We start from the raw sequence: 26,332 nt of genomic DNA on the forward strand, positions 1-26,332 counted from the left end.
GCATCACCAGGAAACCCATGTTGTGCATTTAAGACTGTCACGCAGGCATTTGAGCTCTACAAATGACCCCTCTGAATGAGACAAGTAAGACAAGGCCAAACAGGAAAGTAACTCTGGGCAGAATTTCTCCCTAATGCACGGATCCACAATGCCAGGCTTTTACGTTAAGGTTTTGACTTGCTGGAAAAACTGACCAGAACTTGAGAAATATTATAGACTTTGAGATTCCTGAGGGTTTGGTGGGAAGGGGATGGGCAACTCAGCAAGGGGAATCTAAAATATGCAGTTTTAAATAGCCAGCAAGGAAAATATTACTCTAAGCACACAGGAATACTGCAGAAGACCAACTGCTTCAACATTTGAGTGCTTACCAATGGCCACGACACGTTACTGTTTATAGCTCCAGGAAAGGTAAAGCTAAGGAGCAGAGCTGAGTTGGTATTTCCATACAGTTAAATATACAGTATCACGGCTAGAAGAGTGCATAATACTCGCTTTGTCGGGGGAGAAAAGCCTGGCTGGGGAATGTGGAAAGAACACATTACGCTCCCCACTGAGAATCTGAAGCATGTGGGGATAAACTGGTCAATACTTATTTCTGTCATTCAGAACAAACAACTTCTGTATTTAGCAAGGCTCACATAATAACGGCCTTTGCACAGGAGGGGCTTTGATGCTGCAGCTAAATTCACTGTGCATCCAGAGGAGGGTGGAGCTGGAGGGAGCAAGACCAAGCTACCTGGCTTTGCAGATTCTCCCAAGTGACTTTGATCTGCCACAGAGGGCTCCAATGACATGGGCTGCTTCTCTGTTTTGATAACAACTGAATAATAAACACTTTGATGAGTGAAAAGACTAAGGACACTCAGCTGGCAATGCAAAATAACACTGAGATGTCAACGCAGAGGCAGTTCTGGGTTTTGCACTAAGAGTAGAAAAATCAGTGTGTACAGACTAGGTCACATCCATGATCCCTCCAATCTAACAATTTACATCTCAAGTTGGACACACCTAAGGCTAGATTTTCAAAAGTAACTACAAAGAACTCATCTAATACATTTCGTCTTTATTTATGCATTCGCCTATAGCATTTTGTAGTGCATTCTCAAAAATTTATTATTCACTGCTTGAGCATCTTTGCTGGGAAAAAAATAACCTTAACACTTGAACACAGGTAGATCTTTCAGTGATGCTGCAAATACTCATATCAAAAATAATTTTTAGGGCTAGGGATGTAGCTCAATGGGAGATAGCATGCTGAGCATGTATGAAACCCTGGGCTTAATCCCCAGCTCATCAAAACAAACAAGATTTCTAAAAACATGCATAAATAGGATTACAAGGACAGGCAATGTACATCAAGCATTTCCAAGATGATCTCATAATATCTTACCATTTCTTTCCTTCCTTCTATAGGTATGACATAATAATGTACATGTATTTACTTATAGTGGGTTATTCCTACCACTGGAAAGGAGGCAGCAATACCACGTGATGTGAGAGTAATACATTCTCACCCCCATCAACTGGCAATTTGCCACTCCAAGAGCTGACAATGCAATCTGCCAGCCCTGCTGATAATTCCTTAAAACTCTGATGCCTTCAGCTGTCTTGAATGTGATCTCGAGAATGCAGAGACCAGGCTGGCTCTGGAAGAGTGCTTGACTTGCATGCCTGAGACCTTGGGTTTGATCTCCGGCATCACAAAACAAACAAGCCAAGAACAAAATGCAGAGACTGCATGACACACTAAAGATATTAACAAAGAACAGAACTAACTACCATGTGCTTACTGTGGGGATGGCCTCAAGGAGTTGACTGAAAAACATCACTTGAAGTTACGGTTTAAGTTCTTACCAGCTAAAACCATGCTTGTTAGAAGGTGTGTACTTCTCCAGCAGGGCTGTCAACTTGAGAAGCGAGTATTTCTGCAGTAGGTTCATCTGGGCCACAGATTGGCAGTTAATCTGCAGAGATACAGAGTTTAGGCTTGGCCGATGGGAGCTCTGGAAACTGTGCCATCTCAGTCTGTGCCTGGAAAAGAATGGGGCAGGGTGAGTGAGCACAAAGGTAGATGCAGAACTGGCCAAGGCTGCTAGCTGTCCTCTTAGGAACTGAAAGGATTCAGTTTTCAGGCCATTCATTTTCTTCCCCTGTGGCAAAGCGTACAATGGTTCCTAGGTGTCCACAGGGGATTTGTTCCAGGATCCCGCTCAGATAGCTGAATCCACAGATGCTCAAGTCCCTTACAAAAGGCACAGTATTTGCATATAGATGATGCACATCCTCCTGTTTACTTTAAATCATCTCCAGATCACTTTTAATACCTAACACATAGTGAAAGCTCGGTCATTAGTTGTTATACTGTACTGTTATGGGAATAATGACAAGGTAAAAAAGTTGGTACATATTCAGTGCAGACACAAGTTTTTTTCTCTCAATTTTTTTTGATCTGCTATTAGCAGAATCTGCAGATGTGGAGATTCTGGACGGAGAAAAGGGGGAAAGGGGGATGGAGAGAAAGGGGAGAAAGGGGGCTGACTGCACACAACCTAAAATTGACCACGTAACCACTTCTAAAAGCACAGTTCAGTGGTGTTAAGTCCACCCTGGGATTGTGCAGTCCACCTCCCCTTGTTTTCATCTTCCCCAAGTGAAAGTCCACACCCATTAAATAATATCCTTTCTTTCTGAATCTTGGATCTCCTGGGCTGACACTTTTCTCAGCAACTGATATGGCTACGAACATCAGTCTTTATCCGATCCCCACTCCTTAATCCGGTGGGAGGAGCAAGGCGCTTACCTATTACACCTGGTCAGGGAAGCCCCCACCCCGGAGTCCCTTCTTTCCGGGATGTCAGAGGGCTCTTCAGGCTCATTCAGGGAGTTGCCTGTGCTGTCCAGGTCACTGGGTGTGGTTCGGTCGTTGTCCACATCCAGGTGTATCTGTTTTGGAGAGGACGGGCAAGGAGAGACGGAGTCCAGGGCTGAGTCCGAGTCTCCCTCATCTGAAAACTTCTCCGACCACTGGTTGACGATCCGCTGCATCCCCTTCACGTGGTAGAGGATGTCGTCCAGCTCGGGGAAGATGTCCTCATTCTCCAGGTCGGCCAGGTCGCCTGAGCTGGAATAGAGGATGGAGCCTGGCACGTTGTCGTAGATACTCAGGCGGCTGCTCATGGAGCTTGAGGAATTTCGCCTCTTAAGTTCCTTAGGGCTGTCATTGCTGTTTTCCCTCCTTAGGCTGATATGGCCAGGGCCATGGAAGCTTCCAGTCCTCCAGTTCACAGAGCTGTTATTTCCCGAAGGACAGAAGCTTCCATTGGAAAGGGCCTTGGGGAAGGTGCCAGGCTTGTGATCTTCAGGGATGTAGAATACTGTGTCCTCTGGGTAGCTCTCGCGGTTTTTAAAGTTCTGCTCCATCACGTTGTTAAATGTGGACTGATTGAAAGGATCAAAGCCCTCTAGATACATGCCCACCCGCTTGTTGCAGGCACTGAGGCTCCGTGTCCTGGTGACAGGGCTAGGTGTGCTGACAGCGCTGCTAGTTTCTGACTGGCTGCTGCTGCTGCTGGTCTGAGTGGAGTTGGATACGCTCCTCTTTCGTACCATGGGGACGTTGATGTGGTTGCCATTGAGGGCTGAGATCTCCACGCAGTTCAGCTGCTTCAGCTTCTCCTCATCCATACCCTCTTGCAGAATGGGCCCACTGATGATCAGCCCCAGCTTGGAGGGTGCCTTGTGTTTGCTGTGGTGGGAGCCCTTGAGCTTTAAGCTCTCCATCCGTTTCAGCAAGCTTCGGGTCTTAGACTTGGCATTTTTCTCATGCCCTTTCATGCTAAAACTGAAGCTGGATAGTTCCTTGGGAGAGGGAAGGCTGCAGAAAGAGTCGTCATTGCCTATAAAGTGGCTGGAGGAGCAGACACTAATGACGGAGTTAGTCCGGGGTGTCACAGCATCCCCACTCTGGGACACGTGGGTGGGGATGCTGCTGGTGCTGCTGAGGCTTCGGACAGAAGATACCTCCTGGCGCTCACTGAGGTCCGTCAGCATACTTTCATGGCTCATGGCGTTCTTCAGGTGGGAATCATCTGGGGACCCAGAGACTGGGTCCTGTTTTGGAGAAAACACATCAAACTCTTCAAGCCGGGACCACCTCTTGCTGTCCCTCTGGAAAGTCCATTTGCCACTTATTGCACAAGGCTCATCTTCATCCGAATCCTCACTCTGCAAAGACATAATGAAGCCATTTATACACAGGGACCGTAAGGTAGCAGGGACCAGGACACATGCTATGGGCCAGGAGATTTTTCCAACGCCACCACTAATTGTTCCAAATTCCCCACTTCTTTCACATCATTTACTTTCTTTTTCTTTAAAAAGATATATTTAAAGAATGTAACAGGAGAAAGTCCGATCAAGTGTTGCCTGCTAAATAAGATTTTTTTGTTTTGGTACTAGGGATCGAACCCAGAGGCGCTTAACCACTGAGCCACATCCCCAGCCCCTTTTTATTTTGACACAGAGTCTTGCTAAATTAGTCAGGATCTTGTGAAGTTGCTGAGGCTGCTTTGAACTTGTGATCCTCCTGTCTCAGCTTCCTGAGTCACTGGGATCATAAGCATGTACTACTGATGCCGAGCTAAATAAGATTGATTTTTATGGAAACTTTGGATCTATCGGTTGTTTAATTGCTCACAAAGGAAACCTCTGAGATTGGTGAAAATTCTAGGCATGCAAAATATTTTGGACTGGAGTCGGCAATGGTAGGACTCCCTCGGGACCACCTCTAGTTTTGCTGTCTGTAGATAGCATATGTTTACGATCCTTTTGCAATGAAGAAAGCAGTCTCCCAACAGTTAAGAAGAGTGGCAACTTAGAAGATCCAGCCACCCTAAAAAAATTTTTGAATTCTCCTAAACTAATGGAGACCAGGCAAAGCGAGCCATCATGTGCCGGCCACTTCTTACCTGTTCCTTTTCTTCCCCTCCCCCCACCAGAGCTCACTCCAAAATTGTCCTGTGCAGTTTCAGCCCAGAGACCAGCTCCAGGCAATTTAACAAGGCTTCACAAATACCCAGTCCTGACAGCAGGGAACATCCGTAAACACAGAGTAACATCTCTGTTGGTGATGTCTGATTCCTGTGCAGGTCTCAAGAGATAGGCTGTCACAGACTGTTCCATCTTGGCCTTTGAGGCACAGTATCAAAAGGCAGAATTCTGCATGCTAGGTATCTCTGCCACAGGCATGGAAAATATCACCTGACCCAAGATTCGCAGGAAAGGGAGTAAAGAGCATTATGCGATGACTTGGAGACACAGCTCAGTGGGTGCTGAGGTTCTAGTTCATTTGTTTAAAAGGTCTAACTCCCCAAGAAGTCCACTTTTTGCAGGTCAGAGACTATGATAATTAACATTTGTACTCGGAACAATCAAAAGTATGTTCTTTGATCCAACTTATTCCTGTTTATTCTAATTTGTGACACTCACTCCCAGTATTACCTTTTCTCCTAAGATCTCCTAAAAGGGCCTCCCAACTCATTCGCAAAAGAAAATACCATTCAATTCAGTTATGTGCAACCATTGACTGAAATGTGTGGGATTTCCTGGCTTCTCTGTTTCCTCCCCCAATTCCTTTCCTCCCTCCAAATGTTTTATTATTCTTCAATATCCCCCGAACCAGCCTTTGTTTTTATCCTGACAGCTTTGAAATGTAGTTACTGTTGTATTCGGGAAGACAGAGGAATTCCCAAAGTGGGGTTAGCTTTATTTTCTCTAGGGAGTCACGCAAAAGTCCATTGGGATTCATTAAGTCTCATCTTTGTTATCACAGTAGGAATTGAGTTCATTAGGAAAGATAATAGATGATTTCTTCAGACAAAAACCCACCTATTCACAAATTTTTACAAAAATTCTAAAAAAAACCCCATCTATTAGCTGGTTACCACTACACACTCTTTGGTAAACTTGACTGGATGATAACATTAAACATGGAGATGCTTTTGGAATGAGAAAATATGAGAAACCAAACCTATTACAAAACACATAATCCAGTTTTAGGTTTGCCTGCTTGTTTCCCCCAAATCCTATTATATAATTTACATACTCACTCTCTTCCGATGAGGACTAATTTCTAGCTTCATCACCGCACATTTGTTTAAAGTATTTAGACGCCTATAGAGCAAAGAAATAACATTAGCAAAGAAAGGAAACCACTAATGGGTAGGTAAACATTTTTTTCTAAACAACTGACATATTTAGTGAGTTTCTATGAACTTAATAATATCAATAATTTATGTATTAGAAACTTCCCTAAAATGTGAATGGGTGAAATAAAAGCCTTTATATTTCTTAAGCTTTTCATTTAAATTAATTTTTTATGATTTTATAGTAAATTGTAAGTTAAATTTTTATGATTTTATAGTAAATTGGCACACCACAAGGGCACTGGCAGGTACCTCTAATTCTTCCTGGAATAAGCAATTCTCAATGAGAAAATGCATTTTTTTTTCAATAACTGGTAGGTTGAGTCATTAGGCAAATGCAATTAAGTTAGTTCAATGTCAAAAAATAAGAACCTGAAATGTCTCTTTTCATAGAAATAAGGACAGCAATGAGGAACCAACTAGAGCCGTCAGCAAACAAGTAAATTGTATATGACATCAAAACTTGAAGTAACACTAATTAAAAAAAAAAAAAAAAACAGCAGAAAAATCAGTAGAATAGAGGGGGAGGGGAAGAATGGGGGAAGTACCAGGGACTGAGTTAGAGTAAATTATATTCTATGCTTTTATGTCTAAATGAATCCTAAGGTTATGTGTAACTAAAAAGAACCAATAAAAAGGGAAAACAATTTTAATTTAAAAATAAGCTTTAGTTATGTCTGACCAATAATCATCTCAGGCAACCTCTTTGTAATTTTATTTTATTTTATTTTTTTTGTATAGAGAGAAAATTTTAGCCCTCTTTAATAACTTCCTGTTCAGGAGAGAATAATGTTTGGTATAGTGAAAGCAATAACACAAATTATTATTTTAAAAATTTGGATACTATAACCTGGAGGAAAGAGAGTGAGAAAGAGACATAGAAATAGATAGATTAGGGAAATAATTGAGTGTCATTAAAAATGAAATGCTTAAAACTCACAGAGAAATAACGAAATAGCTCAAAGAAGACATGCTTTCAATATGCCTGGCGAACTGGTCTGTGAAAGTGTGAGAGACAGCTCTCCAGGCCCCATTCTTCCTAACATCTTCCAGATGACCATCACTGAGTGTCCTCCGTGAACCTTCAATGTGCCTGTTTGCTGCCTCGTTAAGTAACACAAATCTCCTGACTGGTTTTCCAGTTTCTCCTAAAATTGCAATTCTTATGTTTTCATGGGATATCAGCACTTAATTTGCCCAAATTCAAACTGATCATGTACCCTCCTCAGGGCTTTATCTTCTTGATCCTGTTCTTGCAACTTGTCTGACAACTTTGATGCACCAGGATAGAAAGTATCTCTGCCTGCCTGATAAGCCTGCCTTTGATTTCCTAGATTATGTGGAAGCCTGTTTATAGAATAAACAGAGATAACACAGGGTACCTATGTTCAGAATATTCTGTCCATGGGAAGGGAAAGAAAACAAATAACCAAATAACAGAGGAAAAAGTCTGCAGATTTTAAAAACAAGGAGGTATATAAAGTCCCTCTCCAAGGGGCATCGATTACTTAAATTACTTAACCCACAGTGTTTCAGTGCTCAAATGTTTTCAAGATTTTAAGAATCCAGAATAGTTACAGTTAGTCTTAAGTCTGGGTTTCATTCATCAAACCTTCTTGACTTCATTTGAGCTTTAATGGTTGAGTGGTGTTTATAACCCAATTTACTAGGCATAGAGGCCTGTGGGGGGAGGAGGAGGGGTTTACTTCACCAATTCCAGATTGCAGTCATACAAAAAAGACCCAGGAGGCCAGTTTTATAAAGACCAACTTCACCTTTTTATGCTGGTAGCAACAAGCTAAAGGCATTGCAACCCTGAAGCCCAGAGTTATTCTCTGGGGTTTCTGGGGTTTTCATTTATCCCCTGGGATCTCCAAAGAATGCCCACTGATGTGACCTTATTTACTTATAGATAGATGATACTGACATAAAACAGTCGTTCTAGCTAGAAAAGATAATCTGATCTCATGGAAGTAGAGAGTAGAACAGTGGTTACCAGAAGCTGGCAGGAGGAGAGGAGAAAAGGGGAATGGAGGGAGGTTTAGTATAAGGTACAAAAACAGGAAGAGAAAGTCCTGGTGTTCTGCAGCATGGCAGGGTGACTACAGCTAACACTAATTTATGGTGTATTTGTATATTCCAAAATAGCCAGATGGAAGGACTTTGAATGTTCCCAACACAAGAAACAATAAATGCCAAAGGTGACAGATATGCTAATTACCAGGATGTGATCATTTACATACTGTATAAATGTACTGCAATATCTAAAGTACCCCACAAATACGTATGATTATTATACGTCAATTAAAAATTAAAAAAAAAATCAAGCTAGCTAGATGCTCATTCCAGGTGAGGCACTATGCTCTGTATTTTGTAGCTATCATCTCATTTTTGTCTTCAGTATCCCTATGGTGTGGATATTATGATTTATCTTCATTTTATAAATGAGGACATGAGGGCTTGGAGAGGTCATGAATCTTGTCCAAGGCCACACAATTAAAACATGGTGGCTCTGGTATTCTATACAATATCTTCTGCATTCTTTTCTAAAACAAATATTAATGATGGTAATAATGGGAGCAACTTATATCCCAAGTAGGAGCCCTCAAATAAGTGGCTCAAACATCGATTATCCATAACTATCTGTCCAGAAGCCCTGGTCATCCCCACCCACCAGGTCCCTCACAGGGCTCAGCTCCACAGGAATGCATTGGTTTTATCTCCTGGACAACTTGTACCCTGCTCTGAACAGGGAGGGGGCTATCAGAGGTTCAAGAGCTTTGCTGCCCAGTGCTGCAGACACCCTGATAAAAGCGGAGCAGGCATGAATCTGGATGCAAAATAAAGACAGGGAAAAGTAGAAATAAAGAGAGAGAAAGCAAAGAACCCATTAGGAACTGAAAAATAAAACTTGTTCCCATTCTTAAAAGATATTTTCTTGGAATTAGTACAACTGCTCTGAAAAAAATGAGTTGTTTCCATTTAAGCAGAACAGAAATGGTAACAAGGCTCAAATCAACTTTAAGGAAGTAGATGCTTGACACAATTTACGCACTTTCAGGGCTGTTTTAAAACAAAAGTGCATACTCAAGATGATAGTGTGGATATATATCTATTTTTCGTTCTACCATTTCCAGTTGGTGCTCACAATTCTTCAATGTTTTTATAGGAGGAATTAGTTTTCATTCCAAAGGAAAATAGCAATTTAGAAGGTTTTATGAAGCTATGGGCAGACAACATTACACACGAGGTATCCTGGTATTAGATCACATTTCGCAATATTATCTGTATATGCTTCAGCACAAGCTGATCACTCCTCCAAGTATTAACACTGAGTAGAAGAACTCCTTCATCATTATGGCCTTATCACTGAGGTCAGGTTATTCAGCGAAGTTAAAGCCTGGGACAAGAGCCAATCTCTTCAAGGAAACAAATAAATACCTAATAGTGATGCAAGACTGTTGGTGAGCACTCCAAACCCAAAATACCCTAGTAGTCCTACAACTGTAATTTTATATTTAGTTCTTTACCAAACTTTATAGTTGAGATAGTTTTAGCATTCTAAGACAAATAAACAAACAAAACAATCCCCCTCCCCAAACCCATTATATCTCCCAATCTTCTGCTCTGAGTAGGAAATTTTAAAAGGGAATAGCTCCTCCCAGTTTTTTGATCAAAGTAGTTAATGCCAAAGTAGTATGACCTGCTAATATTATAGGAATATGAATATTTTCAACAAAGTAGAATGCTAGTGCATTCTAAGGATTGTTTGTAATATCTGTGTCTAAAATAGGGTCCAATACAAGGAAGGAATCCTGGGGACAAGAAATCATGTAAGATTTTGTAAAGCTTTTAAACTGAATTTCTGCAACTGTAGTTCCATACATGTTTAAAATCACCTGTTCAGAATATTTCAACAGGGCAAGAGATGGATGTCTACAAAAAGTCTGTGGTTCCCTGGGAGAACTTCACAAACCACAAGGTGAAATTTTAAACCACAGTATAGCTTCATTATCTGTTGGCCCTGGAATTCCCCTTGCTGAGAAGGCATTTGGAATAGGCAGCTCCAGTGAATGAAGTAAATATCACATCATCAGTAAAACGAGTATCCCAACTATGCTATGCACAGCTCAGACCTTGAAATGCGTTATCTATGGAGGGTGCCTGAAATCCGCCCTGTATGGCTCCCATCTTTTTCTTCTGACATCAAGAGGGAACCATTTCCATATAGTCTATTTATGTAACTATGGGGACAAGGGTCTGTGGGTTTTCCATTACAAGCAAATTGATGATGTTTCTGTTTTCTGAAAAATTTCTTTTTTAAAAATAAAATACAGTCCCCATACTTACTGCACTTCCTCAAATCTGGGTCTGATCATTTAATTTTTAAAGCACCTGACTTTCATTAGTGTATTTCCTTCTCTCTGCTAACCTGTGATACATTATTCTATGTTTAAGAGAAAACAGAAGCCCAACCAGAATATGAGGCAGAGTTTGAATACAGATTAAAGTCCAGTATCTTTAAGGCTTTTCTTTTTAGGAAAGATCCAGAAGAACAGATTTATTCTCTCCAATAGGAGGTGGCTTTCTGAGTGGTACTCAGAGCTAGTGTAAATCTTTCAAATAAAGGAAAGTTAAATTTCAAACTGATATTCCAACAACAACAGCAAAAATATTCGAGAGTTTAATCATGACTCTTTGGGCTGAAATGTTGCAGTGATATTTTTATGATCCACAAATTCCTAAACTGATGCTGCTGTTCCAAGGGCCCTCATCAAGTGGCTTAAAATGTGTGAAATGGATGATATTTCCTAAGATGCATCTTAGGAGTGACCTCATTCATATGCATTATCACCAGTGATGAGTTGAAAATAAATGAATTCTGCCCCGCAGCTAAGCATGAAAGCATTTTAAAAATGTCTGGAGTAGTTTATATTCCAGACACACACTTCTCCCCTCCCAAAACAGCATTGGTGACATTTTTTCATTGCAGATGACATAGCTATGATATCACACACACCATCGCAGGGCTTGGAATCAGCTTTCTTTGAGAAAATGTCTACATACTTCCCACTAGTTATTTAATTGGACTTGAAAAGTTTGACAATGTTTCTGTGGTTAATATGGCATCTCCCTCCTTAAACCGTAAGAACTAGTCTTTTCCATACACCATTTTAAACATCCTATTTATCTTTCTCCAAAACCACTGCTAAAGTTGGCTGCTCCAAGAAACACTGTATTACATAAGAAAGAGGGAAAAAAAATATTTTCATAGAGCTATTGCCGACAAAGGGGAAAGAAATACTGGATATCATTGTACCTAAATCATATTTTTCCAAGTTAAAATAAATACTGAAATTAAAGGAGAATTTATTTGAACCTTACAAACAAATCATCATATGTAAATTTTGTCTATGTATATAATCTCCCCCAGAATTCAGCAGTTAGGGTTTTTAGGTTTGGAGAAAAATTACAAAGGATGAATAACCTTAAGATGAATAAAAATGTCATACAGGGTTTGAAAGGATTATCAGCGTCCAGTCGTCATCTGACTCCGGTTTTATGACTTCCACTTTGCTAAAAAACCCACAAGCTGCTCCTCAGCCCAAAGAGCCACCAGCACAATGAAAGAGGATTTCTGACAGTTTTATTCACATTTCACATCAATGCTCATTTACTGCTTGTCTCCTGTATGTTGAAGGCTGTGTTGAGTTGTTTTATAGCCTATTTAATCCTATCATTACTATAACCTGGGGCAGCCAGAGGTACAAGGAGCTTTCTGGAATTCAAAAGATGGTGCTATTCCATGGCCCCCACCCAGTACTTGTTCCTCTGAATATGTTATTTCCACTCTGTGTAAGCGCAGCCTTGACTTTGCTAGGGTACCTGCTTGGGGCAGTGCAGTCGATTACCGGACCTCTTTGAAAAACCCTATTCAAGTTTCAAGACCATCAGAAACTGACTTGTTTCTTTAGATGTACCGCATCCAAACACAGAATGGTATTAATGTGAGGACCTCTGAAGACAAGGTAATGCTATTTTAATGGCAATATCACCTAAGAGCATTTTACCTCATTTTAAATTAAAAAGGTCTGTGATTTATAGCAAGGTAAGTCACTATACCATTTGCTAATCAAAGACCAGACGTGATCAGAACAAAAGAAAATCAAACCTGTGATAAGTGCCTTGTTCTTTAAAGAAAAGAAAACAGAAATGCTCAGAACATGCTCACTTACCTGCATAGGGCCTCAATGGCATCTCTGTCCAAAAAATCATGTTCTCTCTTGACCGAGGTAATATCAATGGGGAAAAGGAGATCTATAAGAAAAATAAATACAAACATGTTATCAAGCTCGTAGGTTCTGGATAAACTGGCTCAGTTCACCAAAGTGGGGAGAAACCTCCCAAAGCAATGTGATTAGTATCTCCTGTGTGCAGGAAGGTTCATTCTCTTCCAACTTCTCTGAGGCTCTTGGAGAATAAAGCAGTTTAAAGCAATTCAGCACGAGCATCCTAAAAGAGCTCTAAAGTGGTCTGGAAACCCAAATGTTGCTAATGTCAAAGGTAAGTGTTGAAAAACCCCGTTCCACCTTTATACAAACCAAGGCAATAAACCGTTATAATTTAAGCCAGAATGAATTGATAAGGAGTCTTTTTTTTTTTTTAATGTGATTTACTTTTTTTTGTTTTGTTTTGTTTTTAAATGCATGTCTTTGCTCACATATAATCAGGATAAGAAAAAAAAATTAGGCCAAGGAAAGATCCAGAGGATAATGGCCAGTGGTAGTCACAGGGACTAGTGCATTTGTATGACATGGAGAGCTAAAGGGGATTCAAGACATGATATTTTAAAACAAATATTAACACTTCAATATGGATTCTCAGGAGTTTATACAACTCTCCCTAAAACAAAGGGCTAACTATAAAGTTACTGCAGGACAATAGAATCCCAGATCCCTTAATCTATGGAAGAGTTGAATTCTCTCAGAACAATGAAGAAGCTGTATCAGACTCAAAAGCAGAAAAGGTGGAAAAAAGTCAACTCAATGGAAGAATTTCCTTTTCTGTATTGCCTAAAAAGATCCCTTGTAGACAGAGTAGAATAGTGGTTTCCAAGAGTCTAGGAAGCTGGGGGAGTGGTAGAAAGAGGATGGGTAACAGGTGTAGGGGTGTAGTTGAATAGAAAGAATAACTTCTAATGTTCTACAGCATGCTAGAATAACCACAGGTTATTAACAATTCATAAACATAGGTTATAACAATTAATTGCATTTTTAAAAATGGATAATAGAGAGGATTTAAAATGTTCACTACACGAAGAAATGCTAAACATTTGGAGCAAGATGCCAATTACTCTGTTCTGACCACTACTCATTACATACATGCAACTGAAATGCTAAACTGCTCCACATATGTGTGTACACACACACACACACACACACTGTAGTAATCAATTAAAAATAAAAAATATATATTTAAAAAATGTGTCCCAGGTTTTGAAATATAAATCCCTGCAATTATATAGGTAAATGTATCCAGGACAAGCCGAGGAGAAAGACCCCCAGCCTGGTTGTGGAAACTTAGAACAGCCCTTAAATTGCCACTAGATAAAGGCAAGCTATGGCCCTCTTTGGAGTTCAGCTATCAAAGTAAACAATGGGCCTTCACAGAAGAACACGTACACAGCAACGAGTGTTGTGTGAAGCAACGTGAGTCAGGAATAGGTGGAAAAAAAGTCACCATAGAAGGATTATCATCATCTAAAAACCTTCTTTGGCCTTCAGAATGGCTAACGCTGCAATACTGGAAAAGACCTGACCATCAGTAGTTTAGGAGCTGCAGGTGACTTGTGAAGTTCTAATTCTTGAGTTGGCTTCTAATTTATGATCGCTGATCTTAAAGAATGGTCTGGGACTCCTTATTCATAATAATCCATTTTCTAGGGATACTTGTTTAAAAACAATCACAATGAGTATTAATTTATAGTCTATTCTTTTTCCTGAAAGCAAGAGTGGGATTACTGATATTGTTTCTGAATGATAATACAGGCAGAACAGTGAAGTAGTTACAGCCCAAACTGAGGAAGAGATGGACAGTCCAAGTCCCTCCTAGACAAATGACTTTAGTGGCTCTGCTACAGCAGAAACATAATGGGAGGCTTACAGTGAATATTGGCTCTTAGTGAATAGAAGCAAGACAACTCATCCTTGTTGTTACTGTATTAAACAATAGAACTAATATTATAGAATGAATTTTTAATACTTATATATAGTATAATGTCAAATCTATAAATGTAACTTAAAATGCTCCCATGCACGTTAAGTATAGGGGAAAAAGCAACCTAAGTATAGGGAAAAAAGTGATTTGGATCACTTTTCTGATCCAAATTAACTATAATTCTGTTTTTTTAAAAAATTCAGTAGTGATTAATTAAATGTGAGCAGTAAAACAATTAAATCAACAATTTTCTCTTATTTACTCTCTTTTGAAAGATCTAGTTTCTAGAAGATAATAGTTCACTCATGCATAGAAGTGTTCTGAATTCAACTTCCAGCTTGGTTGGGTTTAAAGGCAGGAAGTGTAAATTGCCAAGTACAAAAATAAAGCTAAACAGGAAGATGAGGAATGTGGGGGTTGGTATGTGGTGTGTATGTGCTCACCCTGAACACAGTGGCAGGATGGACGGGGGAAATGATAGCCCAGAACAATGTACAGTGCACCTCAAAAGCAGGCTTACACTTCAAACGACTTGGGAGCATGAAAGGGCCCCCAAATGTCACTTATGAAAATGCCATCTGCATTTTAGGATGGTGAAAGAAGTAAGACAGAGACTTGAACTCATTCTTAGCAAACAGACACAATCACCAGAAGGTGCCACCTGGCAGCAGATCAACACCCAAATCGACATAATTGAAGGAAATTTGATTTCTGAACAGGTGAGAAGTCAGATGCTGAAGATGCAATTATCATTCTCATCTCCAGAGCTGTGAATTGAAAATCTAATTGATTGCTGTTCCCCACCCACCTCAAAAGTCCTTTAAAGAATAAACAAATAAATTTAAAATTTAAAAAATTAAAATAAATAAATTAATTTAAATTTAATAGCTCAAGAATTTTTAATAGCTCAAGAATTTTTCTAAAGGAAAGATAACTCGACTCCTATGACCATAAGACATATGGCACTGAACCAACAACTTTTGAAAATGAGAGGAAATAAAACAAAACCAGAGGTTTTCTCTGAAATGGAGAAACAATAAGAGATTTCAGGGCTGAGGATGTGGCTCAGCAGTAGAGTGCTTGCCTAGTATATGTAAGGCCCTGGGTTCAATTCCCAGTACCAGGGGGAAAAAAAAAAGATGAAAAATATTTTTTAATGTGAGCTACCAGGAGGAAGATCATGTGTTGCAAATTAGAAATGACTTTACCATTCGTGCAACTTTGAAAATTATCCATAAAATGGAATTTGCTCATTCACAGCTGTAACTATTTTAAAGCAAACTCATATGGAGTGTAATAAAACTCCTATTTAAATGAATGACTTTTTCTTTTTGACATGCACAGAGTACACATAATCTATTTTGGTACTCAGAGGCTCAGAGAATGAGCCAGATTTGAGGCCCCATAGCCTCAGCATATAGTCACCTACAGGGCACTAATGAGAAGATGATATGAAAAACATTTAGTCCAGATATCGATTTTTTTTTACAAGGTTCATTTTTCTTAATTAAGAAATTGACTGTTACAAAAAAAAAATTAAAATCAAAAGACAACCTAAAGAAGAGTGGAATGATTAATTACAAATGGAGGAAAAGACAGTGGCAACTCATGACCCACAAGGATGAGAATGTAGAATTGAGAGCCCTTACACATCATTTAAAAAATCACATAGCCAAGTGTGGTGGTGCACAACTGTAATCCCAGCAGTTTGGGAGGCTGAAGCAGGCGAATCACGAGTTCAAAGCCAGCCTTAGCAATTTAGCGAGGTGCTAAGCAACTCAGTGAGACCCTGTCTCTAAATAAAATACAAAATAGGGCTGGGGATGTTGCTTAGTGGTCAAGTGCCCCTGAGTTCAATCCCCAGTACCCACCCCCCAAAAATCACAATCAACTTAGGAGGATGATAGGCCTGAGACATATCAAAGAAAATCAAACACATGGCCATAAAATGAATAATTGTTTATTTTTGTTAATGCTAAGGGAAATGGAAGTGAAAATCTATTTAATATCATTTTATATCCATTTGATTGGCAAAAATTAAAGTCTGACAATATCAAGTATTGAGTGTACGTGGACAGGCAGGATCTTTATATGTGATTGATAGGAGTGAAAATTGGTATGCGCACTGAAGAAAAATTTGCATTATGCAAGTTTTTTAAATTACCAAACAACTCTCTTCCTAGGAATACCCACAAGATAAACATACACGCACTTCCAGAGAAAGTTACAAGAATGTTCAAAACAGCACATTTTGTAAAAGCAAAACAACTGAAATGCCCACCCATCAGAGTGTGGACAGGAATAAACTGCAGTGGTCTATTCACAAGATAGGGTAGCATGCCTGAACTGTGGGGACACACAATTTAGAAATTTTTTTTTTTTTTAAACAAACATTTATTTGCTTTTAAAGTCTTTAAATCACCTTTTTTTTTTTTTTTTTAAGGGAGAGAGAGAGAGAGAGAGAGAGAGACAGAATTTTAATATTTATTTTTTAGTTTTCGGCGGACACAACATCTTTGTATGTGGTGCTGAGGATCGAACCTGGGCCACACGCATGCCAGGCAAGCGCGTTACCGCTTGAGCCACATCCCCAGCCCTAGAAAAATCTTAATGAAATATATTAAATGAAAACATGAAATCCCACAAGATTATATACAGCATACCTATCCCTTTTATAAAGGTAAAAATCACTTTATAAAATATACTTCTGAGGAAAGAGGAGTAAAATAACAACAAAAGGAACGCAAGAAAATGGTGAACAGAGGTTTCAGATCAGGGACAGAAAAGGAGGCAGGTGAGTGTTATTATCATGGTCTTCGCCTTTTTGTTGAGTGGTGGGGGTCTTAGGTATTTACTACATTATTTTATTTTATTATTATTATTATTATTTTGGTACTGGGATTGAACTCAGGGACAGTCTACTACTGAGCCAGGTACCCAGCCCTATTTTGTATTTTATTTAGAGACAGGGTCTCACTGAGTTGTTTATCACCTCGCTGTTGCTGAGGCTGGCTTTGAACTCGCGATCCTCCTGCCTCAGCCCCAAGCTGCTGGGATTACAGGTGTGCGTCACCATGCCTGGCTCTACATTATTATTATTTTTTTAAATGAAATGAAACATATACTAAGTAACAAATGCCTGAAAATAAGTCATAGATCAAGAACAATCATAAACCAAAGATTATAATCATGTCAATTTAAAGAAAAATGGCCTTCGGGCTTACCTTCATAAAGCTGTGCATACTGGGGGAAACCAGTTGCCCGCAGCCAATCACAGGCTTCCTTGGCTTCGATTTCTAAAACAGAAGAAAGACAAAGCTGTCAGCCTCATCCACCTTTTGACTTAAACTGATTTTATTATACAAGCAAAACCTGACTTTAATAGAAAATATAGATGGGCTAGCAAACAAAAAGCCCACTCTATTCAAATGGTTTACATCTTTATGCATCTTTTCAGAGTTTTTCAGACGTATGTAATTACTCTATCTTCCTTTTAAAGAAAACACAAAAATGGGGTCCTAAAAGTAGGTACTCTGCTCTGCTTCTGAAGTGCTCCAGTTACAGATGATCATAAAAACAGGGCGGAATGACAGAATTGAAGAGGACCCTATAACAATTTCAAGCCTGCTTGGCTTAACCCGCTTTACTTTTTTTTACTTCCACCAAAATCCAACTAGTACATGGGACACCCTAGAGTAGAACTGATCTGGGCAAGGTTACAGACTTGTGACACCCAGGGGCTGGGTGTTTTCACAGCCCCAGGTATCCTGGTGATGAGTTTTTAGGCCCACAGGTTTTAACCCAGTAAAAGAGAGGCCCAGGCTGCCCCATGACATGAAGGCATGAAGTCCATAAATCCCAGTCTTGGCAGGCTGAAATGCCTAATAAAGCGTCTCCCTCCCTGTGGTTTACCATCTTGTAGATAGTATTGATAAACAGGAAGGCCCAGAGCATCCAACACACTGTGTTACAGCTCACTCAAACACCTATTTACAATCCCATTAAAACTGACTCACAGAGGAGGTCCTGGGCACATTAATTAGTTTCTCGGTTTGTACAAAGAATTTTCCTTTCAACTCCTCTTCCCGCCTTCCACAGGCCATTAGAGTACTTAGTTATGTGCAGCTATTCACTCTTTTATAGAGGTCGCAACATGGCTTAATTTACCCCAGATTCAAATCTTCATTAAGCATCTCTCCTCTGAGCCAGATGGGAGGGAGATGGCCAATATATTAGGAGAGGTATACACATCTTACTTTTGTCTAGTGACTTTACTGTTTCAAAGCATCTTTCACCTATTATTTCATGAGTTCTTTGGGCCTTTCAAGAAAGGTAATTAAGAACACTCAAATTCATTAAAGCAAGTAGGAATGCCCTTATTGGGCACACCAAAGAGAAAAACAAGCCCCTGATTTTCCAAGCTAGTGAATACCCCAGCTAAAAACAATTATAGCCTAGAGTGGAAAGGCATGGCAAAGTTTACCTGCATGAGTCTTTTCAGTGTAGAGATGAAAGTACCACCATTAAACACAAAATTTAGGGCCAAATTGGGGGCTGCGCATGGAGTGACGTTAATGTGTAAAGACTTTAATGTTCGCACTGAATAAAAGAATCTATAGAGTAGGTTCCATGTGAATTATCTGAACCTAACTTTATTTATTTTTTTTTTAGTTTAGATGGACACAACACTTTATTTTTAAATTTTTATTGGTGCTGAGAATTGATCTCAGTCAGTGCCTCACATGTGCTAGCAAGCACTCTACCACTGAGCTACAACTTCAGCCTTAACTTTATTTTTCATGTATTTACATCCATACCTTGTCTCCACAGGAGGTTTTAAATAAAATTATAAATAATTTCTAGAAAACAATATTGCTGGGGAAACATAAAAACTCAATATTTATTTATTTATTTTTGGTGCCAGGGATTGAACTCAGGGGCACTCCAACACTGAGCCCATGCCCAGCCCTATTTTTTTAGAGAAAGGGTCTCACTGAGTTCCTAAGTGCCTCACCATTGTTGAGGCTGGCTTTGAACTGGCGATCCTCCTGTTTAAGCCTCCTGAGCTGCTGGGATTATAGGCATGCACCACCATGCCCAGCTCAATATTTTATTTTAAATAATGAGAAAATAACTTTTTCCCATCTTCATATCCTCCCCCTTCCCCCAAAGACAGATAAGGAGAGAAAAAAGACTGCTTGTTTTTTTTTTAAATTTAAAATAATTTGCCTCTTCTAGCTCCTTAGAGATTATTTTCTTTCTTTTTTTATGGTAGAAGAGGAGGGTACTAGGGATTGAACTCAGGGGCACTTGACTACTGTGCTACATCCCCAGCCCTATTTTGTATTTTATTTAGAGTCAGGGTCTCACTGAGTTGCTTGGTGCCTTGCTGTTACTGAGGCTAGCTTTGAACTTAAGATTCTTCTGCTTCAGCCTCTCAAACTGCTGGGAGTACAGGCGTGCACCACCATGCCCAGTTGAATAATATATTGTTAAAAAGTAAATGTGCTCACTCTTTTAATATTTTATTTAAGTGATGAATACCATAAGCACAAATTCTCAATGTCCACATTTTTTTGACTATATTCAGACATAACATCGGGTCAGCACAGATAGAAGAGCCTTAATTATAGACACCAATTCACCAGCAGATTTCACCCCCATTTAGAGCATTTTTCTGACTTTTTTTATTAAAATGGTCTCATACTGAGAGGCATGAATGATGTTAGATGTTTTTCTAAAAAGATTTCCATCTATTTTTTGAATACTTTACAAATTGCAATAGTATTTTCACATATAGTATTTATTTAAGGTCTCATGTGGTGTAGTAACACACAAACCTACCATCTTGTCTTGTCTCTCTTGTTTTCTACCACTAAGAAAATAAAATTCGCTCACATAACCAAAACTTGATCTAGTTTAAATAGTCACTCTAAGGATCACTTGGTGAAAAAGAAATGATGTGAAAAAAGGTTTGCTTTCTTTTTTCTTTTAAGCAGATAATTTAATTAAAAACATACACTTCAAAAGCAGTACTTTTAAGAACCACAGAGCTCTGGTAATTTTACCCTTCCTTTTCCTCATCCTAAAGTAAATGATAATGTTCTTCTTTTAGAAACAAAGGGGTCAGATGTGGTAGTGGTAATCACAGCAACTGGGAAGACTGAGGCAGGAGGATCGCAAATTCAAAGCCAGCCTCAACAACTAACCGAGACTCTAAGCAATTTACAGAAAATTAAAATAAAAAATAAAAGGGACCGACATGTGGATCAGTGTTTAAAATGTTCCTAGGTTCACTCTCCAGTACCAAAAAAAAAAAAAAAAAAAAAGAGAAAGAAACAAAGGGAAACAGCCAAGCATAACTATTTTACGTTAAAAACATCCACTCCTTGAAAACTTAGGCTGCATAAAAATGAGAATTTAGGGCTGGGGATGTGGCTCAAGCAGTAGCGCGCTCGTCTGGCATGCTCGGGGCGCTGGGTTCGATCCTCAGCACCACATAAAAATAAAATAAAGATGTTGTGTCCACCGAAAACTAAAAAAAAATAAATATTAAAATGAGAATTTAACTCACTGCTTTGGTAGAAACCAGAATTAGAAAACTCTAAAACATTCTCACAGATTTTTTTTAGAAAATGGAATATATAGAGACTTTAGTCCTAGTCTTTCTAATTAACAGAGGACAAGGGAAAGTATTAACAATCAAACACAAATAGTGATTTTAAAAACATCCACGTGTGACTTTTAATAGGAAGTGAACCCACGACTACAGGCAGGTCAGGCAGGGAACGCCTTTCGAGGTTCACTCTCTGGTTCAGGTCATGACTTTGACTCTAGTCTCCCTAACTTAAAACTCTAGTCTTTCCTCTATTCAAAGAATCTATCCACCAACCCTGGCTCATCAAAATTCCTGAGCTAAAGTTTTGATCTCATCTCTCCTTCACGAATATCTTAGAAAATCACGTCTAAACACTTCTTTGTGGTTTTCAAGGCCTTCTATGTGACATTCAACCTAATTTTTCAGTTCCTGTTTTCCTGCCTCCTAGCCAAAGTAAACTGAGCATACACATCCCCTGACTTCCTACGCCCTATTGCCTGCATAAGGTCAAATTTCATTCATCCCAAGGACAAATTCTTCAACCAATGTGTAGTCTTCCCAGATATCTGGACAACTCCATCAATTTTTAAATTTAACTTTTATTGAGCACTTAATATATGCAAGGCCCATTCTGAGCACTGAATATATATTAGGTCATTTACTCTGAATACTGATCCTAAAATGTGGAGTACTGATATCATTTCCAACATAAAAAGAGGCTAATGAATCAGGCAAACAAGCAACCATCTCTCCTTAAAAAAAAAAAAAAAAAAGAGCTTTCTACATTTTTTTTCTCAAATGTAGGAGAGGAAATGAAAACTCAAAGAAATTCAAGTTCCTTCCAGAAAGACAAGTTCTTCCCTTAAAAAAAAAATGTAGCAATGAACAAAGTTTAAAATATTAAAGAAAACAACAAACATAAGACTTCAGTCACCTTACCATCTCCCCCAGGCTTCTGGAGACTTCTGGAAGGCTCTGAGATATGACTTTTCCTTGAGTAAATGTGGTGCTGATGTGCAAACTATGAGGATGATTTTTAAAAATCATTGCCCACTGGGGATAGATGTCATTAGACACTAAAAATCCAATGGAAATACAATAAACTTTTATACCTGGCTTTTCTCTAAGTGAGCAACACACATGTGTTAAGGAGGACACAGGAAATTTTTATTGGAAACAGCTTTAGTTGTTGGTCCCTTCACAAAATAGTTCTGCATGCTATACGAGTGAGGTCCAGAAGACCCTTTCATGTATGGCTGGGAACTATTGGGCCGTATTTGCATATTTCCTGTCATGATGGGATGTCCCTATCTTTCCACTATCCCCCAACACTGAGTTAGCAGAAGATGTCCAACAGACCCTCATCACTCTGCTAAGGTCTGAGGATCTCAGTGGACTGAGCAACAGAGATGGGGTCTAAGTAGGATAAGTAGGATGGGATTACTTCTGGCTTCTCTCTGCTCTATCTTCACAATGGGAACTCAGGTTTCTCCCCTTCTTCCCCAATATGTTACCAAAACCAGGGCTCTTATAAATGCTATACTGAATTTTCCTTCCTTCCTTCCTTCCTTCCTTCCCTTCCTTCCTTCCTTCCTTCCTCCCTCCCTCCCTCCCTCCCTCCCTTCCTTCCTTCCTTCCTGGCAGTACTGTGGATTGAGGCTACGGGTGCTTTACCCCTAAACTACATCCCCAGACCTTTTTTATTCTGATACAGGGTCTCAGTGGCTAAGGTAGCTTTGAACTTGTAATCCTCCTGTTTCAGTCTCTGGAGAAGCTGGGACTACAGGCCTGTGTTGCCATGAGGGCTCTGAATTTGTTTCTTTAAATGCAATTCTAAGGAATTAGAGGAATGTTAGGAAAATTCAAGCACTTCCCCAATTCCTTGGATTTTTCTGAAATATGACAGACATGTAGGCAAAAGTTCGTGGAAAAGCTGCTGCTTCTATGGCTACCTTAGCTGTGTGTGGGCAGGTGCTTTCTGATGCAAAGACTCATTCTCCTCTCCTGGGTGTCACAGATTCCTTCAAATGAGATGGGAGATTCTGCTTATCGTTTTTCCTGTGGCTAATTTTGCAAGGCTGACGTGCAGCTGGACACGATGGCTTTAATAACAGTGCACATTCACCTGGTGCATTTCCCAGGGTGGGTCACCTGGAGAAGCAAACCAGGGACTTGAAGGCTTGTAGTAATTGAATGGACCTCAGAAATCTCAACCCTAGATGGAGGAGGCACCGCCTTGGAGTCTTTCTAGAAAACACCATGACCACCCACTTGCAGGTGTTCTGATTTATTCCTTGGAGGGAGGACTGGACATGATATTTTATGGGAGTTCCCTGAATAAGTTTGAGTATGGCCAGGACTGAGAATCCATAGTCCTTTGTCCTGAACTCTTTTTCCTCTGGCTTATTCTAACAGTCCACTAAAAGAACTTTCTGGTAAGCATTATCACCTCTCCACTCCCAACAAATCTGAACCACTGGGTTGATTTTAGGAAACTTTATATTCACTGTGTTGAGCCTCTGCTTATCATTCTTCAGTGACTGTCCACTGCCTTTCAGATAGAATCCAAACTCCTCAGCAACATCCAACTGCTTCCATACCTTGGTCTCTGCTGTCCCTTCAGTTCTTGAAAGACAGACCTCCAAATGCAAGCTCAAGGTTCCCAGTGTACCCAGTGCTCTGACCCCAAGGACTGTGTTCTCTTCCCTGCCTCCAACAAATTCCCACCGATTTCTCACTTATTATTCATTTGTACATCCCCAAAGACTCATTTTTGCACACTGGAATCACACATATATTTGTTTGAAGGAGGAAAAGGGAAAACACATTCATATTTTCCTTTCTTAAAAGGGAAATTAAGAACTGTGACTTGAATCCCTTTCTCTTTGCAATTATAAAAACAAACGTCCAACAGACACACCAAAGACTGTCAATCAGGAGTTATCTATGCAAAATGAATTCCTAGCAGGGCTAAGTCAGATAACAGAATGCCACTTTGTATTTATTAAGCTCTAAAGTTATCTAATCACAGCAAAGATTTTGACAGCAACTAGGAGCATTCCTACCCTCAGGTGCTTAAAAAATTCCAAACATCTTCTGACGCATATTTTGAAGGTTTGAAAAAAAAAAAAGTTAGGAAGCTTCTGGGAGACTGGTCAACCACTCATTCAGACTTTTGGGTCATGTGGCCTAACAGTGGCTGACCCAAATCCACTGTGAGGTGTGTTCTAGCGTGGTCATGCTTTTAGGTGAAGGCAATCAGCCTTCACTTGTCCCTTCATTTAATATTTATTTATTGTCAGGACAATCATAGACCTGAGTTCCTGCCCTGAAGCAGGAAGCCCCTTGGAAAGGTAATTCACAGTTGAGTACAGGGTGTCAGATGGCCCTCTATCATCAATTTAGGAATAGTTTCCTAAGGGCTACCCTAAGGTCCGTGTGTTAGCTAAGTCCCAAGTGACCCTGTACAGGCAGCGCCAATGAGTTCACATCTCACTGGTGAAAGCCACAGTCCTAATGCCACATGCCCTGCTCCTGACTACACCCCATCTGCCACCCACTGCCTCTGACTCCCTGATCCAGCCACACTGGCCTCTTCCCCCAGGCCACCCCCCTTTCTTCCTTTATTTGTTCTTTTCTACACCACTATTTATCAGGTTTACTTTCTGTTTTTCCTCTTTGTGACCTCCACAAAGGCAAGTATCTTTGCCTATTTTATTCTCTGATACATCCCAAGCACCTATAGTTATTTGTGGCAGAGCAGCTGCTCAATAAATAAAGACTATACTAATCAATAAACTATTGGTTTTATTTTCATTCCAGTTAAGTAGTCTTAATTTTTTAAAATCAGGATCCATAATAAGAAATAAATTTTACATTACAGCCTAGCATACACATCTGTGTATGTACATAAATATATACGTATACTTTCTTGTATACAAATGTGTATATGTAAAACTGCAAGAAGTTTCAAATAACACCATGGATGAGCTTACTCTTACATTTTTCTATTCCAATTTTTGAAATGCTTTACCCAAGTTACCAGTTTGAAATGCACTATTCCCATGCATTGCTTTTTCTTAAAAAAAGCAAACCCAAACAAACAAAATCTAAGAACTTCTGGATAATACAAAGGAGAATGTGATGTGACATAGGAAAGAGGTGTATGAACTCAGAGGTGGGAGAGCTGCTCTTTCCTCATGGTGGGGTATTAGCGTGGCCTTATTGGACAATTTGTGCTCAGCCTTTATTAAGGAGGGGTGAAGATCCGTATGTAAGACTGGGTTGTAGAAGAAGAGATTCCAGGTAAAGGAGAGTGAGACCTGAAGAAGCACAGGCATCTGTGAAGGAATGGTAGGCAGGAGGATCTACTGTAACATACAGCAAAAGGAGAATGCAGTTACCTCCCTACTGTGGACATTAGCACCTCCTGACCTGGTTATGTAATGAATTATCACCATTATTTCCCCAGATGTAAAACAGCTTTGCATCTGTGTGTCCCAAATGCTTGATAATCCATCACAGAAAAGGCACAAAACTGTAACAAGCTCAGGAAAACAAATCCCAGAAAGAATTCACTGCCCAGAGACGCAGCCTGAAGAAAACAATCTCTGTGGACCAGTCCCCTCATCTGCATGACCTGGGCTTGTCAGAGGCTTTGTAAATTCCTTAAACTTCTGATTCTGCTAGTCCCATTATGGAAGGGGCATATAAGGGGACTGTCTCACTAAGACAATCCTTAGAATGAGATCCATCCTTACTGTTACTTTTCTCGACTTCTCATCAATTAGAAGGAGATGGTCTTCCTCCTTCAAAAAATGAGTTTGCCAGAAACTGTACTGAGTGGTCCCCATTTTACTAAATGTGTTGAAGTTGTTTTTTTTTTTTTTTTTAATTTTTTTTAGTTGTCAGTGGACCATTATTTCACTGAGGATCGAAACCAGTGCCTCACACACTCAAGGCAAGCGCTCTACCACTGAGCTACAACCCCAGCCCTGTATTGAAGTTTTTACTGTTAAAATTCTCAATATGCTTTTTAATGGATCAATTTCTTGATTTATCCCATGAAAGCTATGTTCATGGTATAGAGAACACCAGTCCAAAAATGTTTGCTCATGTGTGTCCAAAGCCCTCAAACTAAATTTAATCTATATTGGAAAACACTCCAGAGCATAGAAACCGCTCAGCATTTGTTTTACTTTGCTTATTGATCACGTAGGCTTCCATGGCAGCACCCAGCTAGAACTCTGCATCTTTTTTCTTTGTAAATAAAGAAGCTGGTGCAGAGTCTGGGTTCTTTGCTGAAGGTTCC

At 39.7% G+C, this 26,332-nt stretch overlaps 1 protein-coding gene across 4 annotated transcripts in view; it reads right to left on the minus strand.

Moving 5' to 3' along the window:
* The window catches only part of Dlc1 (DLC1 Rho GTPase activating protein), a 378,931-nt gene that overhangs the window by 11,419 nt on the left and 341,180 nt on the right, over positions 1-26,332 (minus strand). For all 4 annotated transcript variants that reach the window (XM_071610412.1, XM_071610413.1, XM_027954677.3 and 1 more), the window contains 5 exons: positions 17,648-17,719; positions 12,443-12,524; positions 6,111-6,174; positions 2,804-4,227; positions 1,858-2,034 (listed from right to left, as the gene is read on the minus strand). In XM_071610412.1, the coding sequence (XP_071466513.1) occupies positions 1,858-2,034; positions 2,804-4,227; positions 6,111-6,174; positions 12,443-12,524; positions 17,648-17,719 (1,819 nt within the window). The remainder of the gene's footprint in view (positions 1-1,857; positions 2,035-2,803; positions 4,228-6,110; positions 6,175-12,442; positions 12,525-17,647; positions 17,720-26,332) is intronic.

The sequence above is a fragment of the Marmota flaviventris genome, chromosome 3 (genome assembly GCF_047511675.1).
Source record: "Marmota flaviventris isolate mMarFla1 chromosome 3, mMarFla1.hap1, whole genome shotgun sequence".
NCBI classification, from domain to species: Eukaryota; Metazoa; Chordata; class Mammalia; order Rodentia; family Sciuridae; genus Marmota; species Marmota flaviventris.